The sequence below is a fragment of the Rhinoderma darwinii genome, chromosome 1 (genome assembly GCF_050947455.1).
Source record: "Rhinoderma darwinii isolate aRhiDar2 chromosome 1, aRhiDar2.hap1, whole genome shotgun sequence".
NCBI classification, from domain to species: Eukaryota; Metazoa; Chordata; class Amphibia; order Anura; family Rhinodermatidae; genus Rhinoderma; species Rhinoderma darwinii.
The window spans coordinates 546668756-546683300 of record NC_134687.1 but is presented as its reverse complement, the minus strand read 5'-3'; the positions used below and the strand labels follow the sequence as shown (position 1 = coordinate 546683300).

The 14545-nt window shown below is 38.2% G+C and overlaps 1 protein-coding gene across 2 annotated transcripts in view; it reads left to right on the top strand.

Annotated features, from left to right (window-relative positions):
- Positions 1-14545, top strand: part of VCAN (versican) — a 76038-nt gene that overhangs the window by 13612 nt on the left and 47881 nt on the right. For both annotated transcript variants that reach the window (XM_075837611.1, XM_075837603.1), the window contains exons 3-5: positions 11841-12218; positions 13058-13232; positions 14034-14161. In XM_075837611.1, coding sequence (XP_075693726.1) covers positions 11841-12218; positions 13058-13232; positions 14034-14161 — 681 coding nt within the window. The remainder of the gene's footprint in view (positions 1-11840; positions 12219-13057; positions 13233-14033; positions 14162-14545) is intronic.

Sequence of the window (14545 nt, the reverse complement as noted above, 5' to 3'; positions counted from 1 at the left end):
GGTGTGTTTAAAGTTAAGTCCAAGTGGGCGTGTATTATGTGTGTACATCTGGGCGTTTTTACTTGTTTTACTAGCTGGGCGTTGTGAATGGAAGTGTATGATGCTGACGAATCAGCATCATCCACTTCTCTTCGTCAACACCCAGCTTCTGGCAGTGCACAGACACACAGCGTGTTCTCGAGAGATCACGCTGTGACGTCACTTCCTGCCCCAGGTCCTGCATCGTGTCGGACGAGCGAGGACACATCGGCACCAGGCGACAGAGGCTACATCGACTTACCTGCAAACGCCGATGCTGCTGCAGAATCAACTGTAGCCTCTGTCGCCTGGTGCCGATGTGTCCTCGCTCGTCCGACACGATGCAGGACCTGGGGCAGGAAGTGACGTCACAACGTGATCTCTCGAGAACACGCTGTGTGTCTGTGCACTGCCAGAAGCTGGGTGTTGACGAAGAGAAGTGGATGATGCTGATTCGTCAGCATCATACACTTCTATTCACAACGCCCAGCTAGTAAAACAAGTAAAAACGCCCAGATGTAAACACACAAGACACGCCCACTTGTACTTAACTTTAAACACGCCCAGTTGTACTTAAGAAAGGCTCATTTGCATAAATATAAAAATGGTCATAACTTGGCCAAAAATGCTCGTTTTTGAAAAAAAACAAAACGTTACTGTAATCTACATTGCAGCGCCGATCTGCTGCAATACGAGATAGGGGTTTAAAAATCTGGTGACAGAGCCTCTTTAAAGCTACCTTTCACCAAGCCCTTTCTTCTATTTACCTCAAAAATTGGACCTCTGCTTCCCCTAAGATACTTTTATCTTAAATGTTGGATATCATTTTTATATAATTACTTCCTAAGGACAGCTAATAAATAAGCCAAAAGATAAGATATAATGGTGTGCCTCTTCAGGATGAGGAATATTCAGCAGGGCACATGAGACTTGAATGGCTACCTATATGTGTAGGAGCCATCAAATATGGTGGCTAATATTTACATGGACCCTATCAACATAAATGACAGGATCTTTGGAAGACATAATGAAAAAAATTAGAATAATATTTAATTTTTCACCCATCTTTATTCTAAGTCACTTAAAGAGGCTCTGTCACCAGATAAGTGCCCTATCTCCTACATCATCTGATCGTCGCTGTTATCTACATTACAGCGCCGATCAGATTATGTAGGCATTTATAATCTGGTGACAGAGCCTCTTTAAGCTTCACTATGCTAGCTATTTGTCACATATTATATGTTATAAAATACCATTAATAAAGAGTAGATTTAAATGGTCCAAAACTTTTCAAACAACTTATGCTGATCTAATAGTATACCTGACATATATCATAGTATATATACATAGTTACATAGGTTGAAAAAAGACACAGGTCCATCAAGTTCAACCTTTCTCAATAAATGACACGGCATTCATTGCTTGATTAATTATAACCTTCAAAGTCATTTGTCAGTAAATAAAGATCTAGCCCTTTTTAAATGCTGACATAGTATCTGCCATCACTACCTCTTGGGGTAGGGCATTCCATAGTTTGACTACTCTAATTGTAAAAAACCCTTTCCTATATTGATGTCTGAACTGTCTTTCTTCCACATGCAATGAATGTTCCTTGGTCCTTTGTAAAGTCCATGGAAGGAACAGTTTATGTGCTAGTTCTATCTATTGACCACACATATACTTATACATGTTAATATGATCACCTCTAAGGCTTCGTTCACATATCCATTCGGGCTCAATTCGTTGCAGGTTTCCATCAGAATAGAGCCCTGACTGACCCAAACAGAAACCATAGGTTTCTGCTTCCATCACCATTGATTTCAATGGTGACAGATCCGGTGCCAATGTTTTCCGTTTGTCTTAGTTGTGCAGGGGTTCCGCCGTTTTGACGGAATCAATAGCGTAGTCGACTATGCTATTGATTCCGCCAAAACGACGGAACCCTTGCACATCTGAGACAAACGGAAACCATTTGCACCAGATCCGTCACCATTGAAATCAATGCTGATGGAAACGGAAACCTATGGTTTCCGTTTGTGTCAGACAGGGCTCAATTCTGATGGAAACCTCCAACGAAACGTCAGAATAGAGCCCGAACGGATATGTGAACGAAGCCTAAGTCGTCTTTTTTCCAAGCTGAACAAGCCCAATTTCTCTAGCCTTTCATTGTAAGTGACACCTTCCTTACCATTTAATAATCTAATCGTCCCCCTTTGAACCCTCTCCAGTTCTCCTATATCCTCTTTACAATGTAGACCCCAAAATGAATTCCATATTCTAGATGTGGCCTTACAAGGGATTTATAGAGGGTAATATTACATTCGAATCAATGGGTTTTAATCTCTCTTTTTATACACCCTAAAATTCTATTTGCTTTTTGCTTTTGCAGCTGCTGCCTGACATTGAGTGCTGCTGCTTAACTTATTTGTTACCAGAATACCCAGGTCCTTCTCGTGTTCCGTTATTCCCAGTTTTATTCCATTTAATGTATATGCATTAATACAATTATTGTGTCCTAGGTGCATTACTTTACATTTATTAACAATAAAGTTCATATGCCATGTTATTGCCCATGCTGCCAGCTTATCTAGGTCTTTCTATAATACTTTATAGTCAAGCTGAGTTTTAAGTACCCTACAAAGTTTTGTATCGTCAGCAAAAACTGACACCTTGCTATCAATCCCATCCACAAGGTCATTAATAAAGAGATTAAAAAGAATTGGGCCTAACACAGGTCCTTGTGGTACCCCACTGCTGACTTCGGCCCATTTTTAGTTAGTTCCATTTATGACGACTTTTTGTTTTCTGTCCCTTGACCAACTCTTTACCCACATGCATACATGGTCCCCAGTCCCTGCATCTGCAGCTTCAGAACAAGACTGTTGTGTGGAACAGTATCAAATGCTTTTGCAAAATCCAAATATATCACAACAGCGGCATGACAATTTGCGCTTACCTCCTCATAGAAACCGAGCATGTTAGTTAGGCACGACCCGTTTTTTTATGAAACAATGCTGGTTATCAGCTATTAGACTATTCTGCTATATACTGTTACAGTTCATCTCTTAGAATACCCTCAACAACTTTGTAATTTACTTACTGTTCAAATTCAGTTGTTTTATCCACGCAAATTCTGTGTGAAGTTACTGCCACAAAGTCTCCCTTCCTGTAATCTGCTGTCTACTCCCTGTTGTCAAGCAACATAGGGGTTTGATTAGAGATGGACTGCAGAAGGTGGGGCAGTGTCTCATCACAGCCTACTATACAAGTCTATGGAGAGGGGAGGGGGAGAAGAGAGGGAGTGAGTCTGCAACACACACATACTGCATGTAAGGGAGGGGGAAAGGGGTGAGCAGTGGGAGGAAGCAGGAGAAGAGTTGAGAAAGATACAGGCTGCTGGTAAGATTTCTATGTCACCCCAGTGCTGGATTCTCAGCTACACTGCTCATTACTGCTGTATAATCTCCCCCATGCTGCTGCAGCTTCTATATATGTGATAGATAGAGATAGGAAAGCAGGATTCTTCTCTTCTCTGTGTGCAGTGTATAGAAGACATGATAGCTGTAAGGCTCTACCCACTAGCTCGGAGACAACTGAGAGTTAGAGAGAGCATGTAGAGGGGAAAACTGCCAAATAATGCAGAATATAATTCATATAAAGGCCATAAATAAAGTTATTCATCATGTAAACACATATGACAGCTTATTTTGAAAAGTCACCTGAAAAGTTAGGCACGCTTTAAGATAACTTGCCAAATGTTACAATGTGTAATTATGTTTTTTTTATATTGTCCCATTACGGTTCAGTATTTCCAGATCCTTCATGGTAAACATCTGTAAATTTCTTCTAACAAATATCTATCTACTCATTCAATATGAAGTGAGTCCTAGAATGTCCTACTTGTGACCCCAGCTGTGACTTTGTGAAGGACCAAAAAAAACCTGAGCATTATAATTCAATAACGGCTCCCCTAAAATGTTTTTATATCCAGATTTAGTGCATGAATAGTCAGTGCCAACTTTCCTTTTCCATACATTTAAAATAAAGTTCAAAGTTTAAAGCTCTGTCTAAGTTGCAGTCTTAGAGGTTTAGGTAGGATACATAGGAGTGTATAGAAGTACATTGCTCTGTAGTTAATCCTCACAGTAGCAGTTCAGGCTGTGTCTTTCTAGTACTAGTTAATGGTCATAAAGTTAAGATGAAGTGCACAGATGGAATTTCAATTAGCCTGGTTTTCAATGATTTATAGAGAGTCTACATCAAGTAATTGATCCCTCAGCACCTAATGCCTGTTTAACATCCTCCTCCTTACAGTATAGTAGCCTTTGCCACAATCCATCTGGTGAAAACACTGAGGCCTTTGTTCACTTACTATTTATTACCTACAACGCCAAACCCCAGTTATGTTCCCATTGAATGTACTCTCTCTCCCAAACTGCAAATGACAAATTGTTTCATTCTGAAGTGTGAAAATTCAATTCCCAATTATTTGAAAATAGTGAACTGTTGTGTGTTTAGCTGGGGAAATTGAAAAATTTCCAGCAAGAACACATTACTGGCATCACTTCTGATTTTCACAGAGCAATAAATATATGCGTGAAAAGGATTTTTGATAGAGATTAGTTAAACATGTTAATGTAGACAGGTATAACCCGTGAGTGGATAATGTACATTTTTATAAGACAAACTTAGAAATTCTGAGGTTTACCTGTTGGTAATTTAATCTTACATTAAAGTATATTATTGATCACAGAATTATAGGGAAATCGGAAATTCAGAGCTTTTTTTTTTTTAACATTCTCATGTACAGACAGCCATTGTGGAAACCCATGGCAGTTCCTAGGAGCATAGCTAAATTCCTGTATCCCTGTGCTATACGTGAGACCACCATGAAATTGCTAATAAATGAAAACAATAAGCAAATAATTTAATACTCATGATAACGATTGCTTAGTTCTGACCTCCAAAAGGGTTCTATAGGATTAGAAAAAGGCTGTATCTGATATGGAAGCTTAGCTCCATTCTCTCTTGATAGAAGTACATTGCTCTGTAGTTAATCCACACAGTAGCAGTTCAGTTTAGTCTTTCTAGTACTAGTAAATGGTCATAAATATAGTTAAAGATAATTTTTTAGTTATCTGGTAATTGACCCCTCAGCACCTATTGCTAGTTTTGTTTTTCACAGAAACAGCGCCACTTTTGTCCATGGCTGCATCTATTATTGCAGCTTAGCTCCATTCTCTCTAGATACAAAAGCATTGCTCTGTAGCATAGCCTTTTTCACTCTTGTCGATGGCTATGTTTGGTATTGCAGCTTAACCCCATTTTCTTGAATGGGGATAAGCCGCAATACAAGATAAGATCAATGTACATGAGTGGTGCTGTTTCAGGAAAAAAAGAGACCTTTTCTAATCCTAGATGACCTCATTGAGAGTAAGGCTACTTGATGAACTTTTATAAAGTTCTGTCATAACATTATAATTGTTTAATGTCACTGCAAGACAAGTACTAAAAGCAAATCAATCACAGTTTCCAGTGATGAAAAAGTCAGGCTACATTCACATGAGCGTATCAGATTCACTCGCGTGAAAAATGGGCGTGAATCTGGTCCGTTATGCATCAGTATGCTTTGCGAAGGGCATGCGTTATTCACGCACTCGAAAAGCACATCCTTTCTTTTTTTTTTATTATTTTCAATTGAATTGATGCTTAAATCACGCACAGCACACGGATGCATCCGTGATTTTCACGCACCCATTGACTTCAATGGGCGATAGGTGCGTGAAAAATGCACGAATATAGGACATGCAGTGAGTTTTACGCAACGGACTCACGCTGTGTGAACGGCTCCATTGAAATCAATGGGTCCGTGTGCTGCGCGTGGTTTCAATGCGCAGCGCACGGATGATATTCACATTCCTCTGAATGAGCCCTTAAAGTATGTTTTGTTCCAGATTGTTTTATCAAGTTCATGTAGTTTACTATACTGAATGTAATGTTACTTTGTTTTTGGAGGAATTACATAGCTGCACAGTTGCAGTAGAGTACTGTTCATTGGGGATCTGGGTCGTTATCTGATTAGTGTGGCATTGCCACACTAATGTCAGGACATACCAATGGCATTATCTGACAGCAATAGTTTCTTAGGGTATAGAGTAATACTTGTTTCTCAAATGGATCATCAGTCGGGATGCATTTTGATTTATACGAGTAGCAACACTGTCAGTTGCTGAGTTGTGATGGGTCAAATATTGACAAAGGCCTTTCTGCTATTGATCTACACAGAATGTATTCTGATTTTAGCTAAAAACCAATAAAAAAAAGTTACAAATACTAATCTATGAATCCAAAACAGGTGGAATAACTTATGCTCAGTAGCAAAAAAATGTTCAAAGTTTGAGAAAATCTACCATCTCTGGTGGTATTCCAAGAAATATTAGCAGTGCATTCTTTTCATCAGAAACTAAGTGGTTTCTTAGGTCATTTTCTAAATAAGTTGTTTATGTGAAGTAAACCTTTGAAACCTCTGGATGTATTTACTTGGCCAAGTCTGCCCTCTGTTTTTTGAGTGGGTGGGGCTCTCTGTTGCGCCCTGTTGACTTCTATAACATCCAGTACGTGCGAAGGATGAGTTATGTGTAATTATGAGCTAATGAATGAAAACAATGTGTGTCAGAACTAGTTATTCCCCAAATAATCAAAGGTAAAAATATTTTTCCTTTTTGTTTGTTAATTTTACCTGTATGTTGATAGCAATATTTATTTCTGTTGCTTATACAGCGCCTGCATATTCTGCAACATTGTACAAAGATTGTCACCATTTACATCATTCCCTGTCCCCAATTGTGCTCTTATTCTCCCTATCTCAGACACACACACTAGGGCCAATTTCATAGACAATAAATTCACCTATCAGTATGTTTTTTTTGGCGTGTGGGAGAAACTTGGAGTACCAGTGGGAATCCCATGCGAACACAGGAGGAGCATACAAACTCCATGCAGATGTTGCCCTTGGCCAAATTCGCACCAAGGACCCGAGTGCTGCAAGGCAACAGTTCTAACCACTGAACCATCATGCTGCCCAATCATGTGATTCAGATGGTTCAGTAAATACATTTAAATAAGTAGTCCAGTCCTAACAAATTGATGGCCCATCATCAGGATAGGCCATTAATATCTCATCAGTCAGTGTTCTACTCCCGGGACTTCTGCCGATCAGCTGTCTTGAAGGGGCTGCAGCGCTCGTACGAGCACTGCTTCCCCTATATGTCCTTTACTGCTCACATTGTGAATCGCCGACACACTTGTAGAGGTGGTTTCAAGTATTACAAATTTCTTCCATTTAAATGGATAGGAAATAGCTGTAATACTGTGAATGGCCCCTTTAAAACAGCTGGTCGGCTGAGGTGCCGGGAATCGGCCCCCGACCAATGACATATACATGGCCTATCCTACGTATATGCCATCAATTTCTTAGGACTGGACAGCCCCTTTGAAATTTTTGCCCCACAATTATCATTCCTTACAGGTTTGCACTGGGTCACATAATATAGTTATACGGTTTTGTGTCTGAAGTCCATCATGTAACAGTTCTACTTCAGGCTCAAGTCAATGTAAATCTTGCTTAGTGGTGTGTGCAAGTGCATATTCCCTCGTTCATAACCTCTATCAATTAGCCTAAGCAAAGTGGGGCTATAAAAAGCCCCTCTCCCTCTGGAGGACCTAATCTGTACATGCATTACAAGAACAGCCCATTCATTTCAGAGTAAAAGATGTAATGATTAATTTCCCCTGTAGTGGTGCTGTAGGGGAATTAAACACTTGCTGTCAGATTTCCCTGCAGATAAAGCTGGGGGTCCTTGTGATCGACTTATTTTCAGGGTACTCTTCTAACAAAAAGGCATGTTCCAAAGCGGACAAAGCCTTTAAGGTCATAAAGTCTTAAGAAAGTTATGACTATACTATAGCAATGAACAACTACTGCTTTACCTTATGGGTCTTCTACTAAGGATTGGCTTTGTCAGTGCAGTCGTTTTTCTCAGTTGGAAAAGAAATAGGTCCTGGCTGTCAAGTGTTGTGGTTAGGATTGTAGATGTAAATTGTGTTTTATTGTTTTTATTGGAGTCATGTTATTCAATAGTGTAAGTGTTTGACAGCTATTTCCTTGTCGTCAATGTGTGATATTGTGATTACAGAATGACACTATTAAGCTCTTAATGAAGTCTTTTATGGTGTTCTCCTCCACTTAACAGAGATATCATTGGATAGCCCTGGCCTATATGTTACTTTTTATGGAAGTAACTTTAGCTATTGCAACAGTCCTTACCAATGTTTATTAGGAGTCTCTAAGGAAGTCCTATTAAGGCATCTACTTTGCCATTAATGCTTGGGAATTTCTAAAAGGCAGACTGAAAAGTGATTTATAAGCTGGTTTTGTTTGAAAAAAATCCAATTCTCTTAGTTCATTAGCTTTATCTAACAATAGTTTTCTATGCCAAAGTACATTAAACATAAAAATTTTACTTGTTTCTTTTGTTTCATGTAAATGTATGGACAATTCAATGGGAATTGCTTAGCAAATCCCTAACAATAATAATAATAGTAATAATAAATATAATAGAAAACAAATGTCTTTTTGTGGGTTTTCTTCTGTGGTGAAGACTGATTTTTTAGTTATTTCCAAGTTTAGTTACAAGTAAAATGTATAAAATGTTGCAAGTTTCATTCTACAATTTTCCTCTAGCTAAAAAGGTGAACTGGGGGCGAATAGGTATCTTTTACTATGAAGTGTCATGATGACAGACACCATTATCTGATCATGTGTGGCGATGTGAGTGATAGGCTGAAAGCAATTGTCACTGTATCTGCCTTCGGGCTGTAAGGTGCATATGTTTAATTTGCCCCTGCTCTGTTTAATTACTAGTGAAATGGAAAGCTTGAACAAACCAACTTCCATTGTGAATGTCTAGCCACCTCATAATCTTACATAGTAATGTGGAAAAAAATAATATTAAACCATTTGCAAGTGTTAGAGGAATGTTGTTCTTCCTCCAAAATGTTTCATTTACCATTCCATTACCAAGTTCAGATACAGATTATAGATCACAAAGGCTTAAAGACCTTATCATAGCAATGACCACATGAAATGTGTGTGGGCAGTCCCTTTGATTCCAGTGCCTTCAAAGGACAGAAAATGAAGGATAATAGTGGTCCATACTTGTTGCTTTATTCATGATTTATTTTCTTCCTTTACTAGATACATTTATAACTATGATGTTATGCCAGTACTAGAAATAATTTGAGTGTGCTATAGTTTGATATATAAACTTTTAATGCTGTGCAATTGAATAAGCCTCTTAGTGAAGATTTTTTCCAGTGCTTACACAAAGACATAGGAGAAATTAAATGTTATGATTCTGAGTTACATCCTGTACTATAGTAAAGAGCTACAATCCGAATTTTACTGGTTGCTATAAGATTCAGTCAACAAGCTTGTCGTCAGACACACCCCTAACAATTAGTTGAGCTCCTATAATGCAGTGTTTTTCTTGCATTGTATTTCAGCAGAGCTATTTTTTTTAATCAGTTTATTGTACAGTAACTGTTATGAAGACTTTTCTTTTCAGAATATGATTTACCTGAGCAAGCTCCATGTAGACATTAGGCCAGCAAGGAATTCTGGGAAGTATCTCGGAAGCCTGCATGTTTGTTAATGTAGCTGTAGATAAATAAGGATTATACAACATGCCTCAGAATTAATACTATAGCTGTCGTAAGATAGACAAATGCTCAAGGTTCTGTAGCTCTATGGAATCCAAGAGATAAAAAAAGAGAACAGCATGAAAAAAAGAAAATACTAAGCTTTTATAATATTTAACATTCTGTTCGCATCTTTGCTAATGTATTTCAGCGTTATATTTTTTGTATGAAACTCTTTTTTCTCAGGGCTTTGGGAAATAGAGCTATTATTTGAACATAACTTTGTGGGTTTTGCCTGTGATACCCCATTATTAAATGTATTACTGAATAAGAAACATATGTATATTTTGGAATATTTTCTTTTATACAGCCGTTTGAGTTGCATAGCTACCAAATTTCTGGTTCTATGTAACCAGGTCTTTTATAGTCAGCGACTAGTCATAAAATAGTGGATTATGTATTTTATTAACAAGCCTCTAATCCTACAGTGTATCTTCATGTAAATCTAGCCAAACATATATAATCCAGCCATGTTTAGAGAAGAATTTAGTGTATTGATGAATAGAATCTCTCAATGGTGTACAAAAAGAAAAAGGAAAAGCTTCAAACCCCTCACTGCAGTGAGTGGTAACTCGGGGGAGGTCTGAGAGAACGGAAGGCTATCTCACTAACCATGGTTGTGGTCAGACATTTTTGCAAGTTTAGCCATTTTAAGATCGACCAAACCATTGAATCTATCCTAAATAAATCAGAACTTAATCCGTCACCTCTTGTATTTTGGTGGGATACAATAGAGAGGACTAGGATCGGGTTTCTGCTAAATTTTGTTACTGCCCTTATTTATTATTTATTTATTTCAGTTACTTATATAGCACCAACATATTACGCAGTGCTGTACAGAGGTCCTCTTTTACAGTCCCCATTGGGGCTCACAATCTAAATTCCCTATTGGTATGTGCCCTTAAAAGATTAGGGAAAAATTAGAGATTAGAAGAAATGCCAACAGCTCCACTATTGTCCATGGGCTGTGTCTGGTATTACAGCTCATCCCTATTCAAGTGAACGCAGCTGAGCTGCGCTATCAGGCACAGCCTATGGGCAAGAGTGGCGATGTTTCTGGAAATTAAGCATACCCTTTTCTCTAATACTGGCCAAGGCCTTTAAATAGCATTTTTACCTTATGTGAATCCATGTGAAATATATAAACAGTTCAATTAAGGACAACAGACCGACTGCTGGATATACTTGCAGTCTCTAAAAAAAAAACTTTAGGCCGCAAATTTCAGCTGGAAGATGATACAAAGTACTCTCTGGAAATATTTGTAGTATCATTGTTCCGTTTGAAATATATTCTTGGTCCTGAGGCTACAAAGGAAATAATTTTCAGAAAGGTTTTGGTAGACGACAATAGAGATTATTGTTTTATGCACTTACACTGAGCAGAGTAGTTAAACCATTATCCAAATCACTTGGCAGCCCACACTTACTTCCTATACATTCCAGACAAATATGATGTAATTTGTTGAAGCAGAGAAGGAAAATAATGAAACCACATTCTTTTGATTTGTGGAATATAAAGGACTTTATATGTAGACAATCTGGGGGTCATTTCAGATAGTCAATGCACATGCAGCACAATTAAGTTGTTGAGAATGTTATGCCCACTTTTTAGTGTTTATGACTGTTTTATTTGACCAGTGGGTGATTACGGGCAATCACTTCTAATGGCGACTCACATTGCATCATTACTTTTGTGCAGCCAGAAAAATTATTCGTTTGTTTTTGATATACTGATTTTAAAATAGAGGAAAACTCTAAATTACTAAAAATCCTAAGACAAAATGTTGAGTAGAACACGCACATCTGGTAGCTTGAAATACACTTTTTGCTAAGCAGCTTGCACTAGTGTATACATTTTCTAGTATACAGTACTGTTCATTTATTAGAAAAGAAAAACAAAATTATATAAACCAAGAAGAAGTAATGTGACTAATCTCTACCTAAGTTAATTTATATGTAAGTGACTTTGGAGTCTATTCAATATGAATGGCAATATCACTAATTACTAACTATAAGGATTTATTATATTGGATTCTTATATCACTTGTTTCTTATCTTTTCAGTTAAATTGGAAAAAAGTCCTCCTGTCAAAGGAACATTGTCTGGAAGAGTGACATTGCCATGCTTCTTTTCAACAATACCTACGCTACCACCAAGCTATAACATTACAAATGAATTTTTGCGGATAAAATGGACAAAAATTGAGAAAAGTCGGGATGGAAAAGATCCAAAGGAAACTACAGTTCTAGTTGCCCAAAGTGGTGGAATTAAAATTGGTCAAAGTTATAGGGGCAGAGTTTCTGTACCTAGTCATCCAGAAGACATTGGTGATGCATCATTAACAATGGTCAAACTTCGTGCTAGTGACGCTGGTACTTACCGCTGCGAGGTGCTGTTTGGAATTGAAGATACTCAAGATACCATCTCTTTGGATGTTTCAGGTGGGATTTGCAGTTGCAATAGAGTAGACTCTTTACCATGATCAGTAAATATACAGTCCATGTGTACTACTAACTAACCACTTATATCCATCATGCTTAATTTCTGATTTTGGAAAGGTGCTATTATTAAATTGTGTCCATTTCCTACACAAGAGTATTAAATGACTTAAAGGGGTTTTCCCATGAGAGACATTTATGACATATCCACAGGATATGTCATAAATGTCAGATAGATGCGGGTCCCACCTCTGGGACCAGCACCTACCTCTAGAACAGGGCCCCCTAAACCCCGTTCTAGCTTTGTCTAAACCCGCTGACTCCCGGCCACTTCCTGGTTATATGGTCGGGAGTTACGTAAACAGCGTAGCACGCTCAGCTACACTGTTTCCGTAACTCCCATAGTAGTGAATGGCAGTTATGGAAGCAGTGTAGCATGCGAGCTACGCTGTTTCCGTAACTTCCATTCAGTTCTATGGGACTTACGGAAACAGTGTAGCTGAGCGTGCTACGCTGCTTATGTAACTCATGACCATATAACCTTTTTCATGGTCGGAATTTACCTCATTCAGCCACAACACAGAGCGGCTGAACGGGGTTTTATTGGGCCTCGTTCTGTAGATGGGTGCAGGTCCCAGAGGTGGGACCCGCATCTATCTTACATTTATGACATATCCTGTGGATATGTCATAAATGTCTCTCATGGGAAAACCCCTTTAAAGCTGTAGAGCACCACTAATTTGTTAAAATGCCAAATTTGCATTTGTTTGTAGTATATCCTGAATACATAAACATATAAATTATAGTTGATGTTACACTGTGTTGATCTTGTTAATTTGCAGGAGTTGTGTTTCACTATCGGGCACCGGTAGACAAATACATCTTAGATTTTGAAAGTGCCCAAAAGGCTTGCATTGAAAATGGTGCCCAAATTGCAACACCTGGACAACTGAGAGCTGCCTATGAAGATGGATTTGAGCAGTGTGATGCTGGCTGGTTGGCTGATCAATCTGTTAGGTAAACCAAAAAAAATAATGTTGATTGTTACAACTTTCCGTTGTACATCACATATTCTGGCAAATTACTTTTTTAGCATGTGAAGAGCAAAATGATAAAACTAGGTATCTGATAGACACTCTCGGGGCTTGCAGCTTTTTGTATGGGAGTTATAGTCATAGATGACAGGCATTGGTACCCTGGTGCTTGAGACCCAGGATCCTGCAAGTCGACCTACTGTGTATAGAGTATCTAAAGGAGTTATCCTTTCTGCATTCCCCATTTGTTACAAGGGTTCCCCGTAAATAAACGTATCAAATGACCCTCAGCTGTAGTTTGTTGGGAACCCAGCATGAAGGGTTCAATTTCCCTACAGTGCCACCACAGGAAAAATGAAGCATTACATGGTGCCCATGGAAAATAATGGGTCATCTGCTAGACACCCTCTTTAAATAATTAATTCTGTCAAAGGGGACCTACCAACATCTCTACATTAAATATTTGTGAGAAGTATAAATATATGATAAGGGTGTTGGAGAACAATTATATTATCCTCTGTGGAAATAGTTAATATATTTTGTATATGTTCATTTTAGTTTGCGGACAGTGATCTAGATATTAGTAAAGTGTTTGCCACATCCTCTGGCTGCTGATAATCTTATTGTCACCCTATGTTTGGAGTTGCACAGTTATTGTGTGATCAGTAATATAATACTGACAGTTGTATATTATAGGGTACAAGAACAAGAATGAATGTAATATCCATGACAGCCAGTAACTAAGAAGTAAAAATAATATTTTCCTGTTGCTATTTTCTTTAAGATATCCAATCCGTAATCCCAGAGCTGGCTGTTATGGTGACAAAAAAGGGAAAGAGGGAATACGAACCTACGGAAGGCGTCCAGCTGAGGAGAAATATGATGTATACTGTTTTGTGGATGAGCTAAACGGTGAGATTCTAAACTTGTGTGCTTTATTTTAAAGATTAGAGTGATATGAGGGCCAGAAAAACTTGCTTTTCAGTGCAATACATTTATGTTGAGTGAAAAACAACATTTGACCCAACCCTATGGTTATGTGGTCAGTTAAGTCTCAATTAAAGCAGACAGTGGAGGTAGTGAATTCAGAAAATACCATTAAGGCTTGATGCTTTATATAGTGTATCGCCAATGATGGCTGTTGGCATTTAATGTATTTTTTAAAGAATTGATCTAATAGACTTCTTAGTGGGTACGTCAAAATCATCTGTTTAGATCTTCGGCACTGGCACGATAATAAAAAGTACTTGTACTGAAAAGCTTTGTAGTGTTTATGTTATTACCTTCTAATAACTT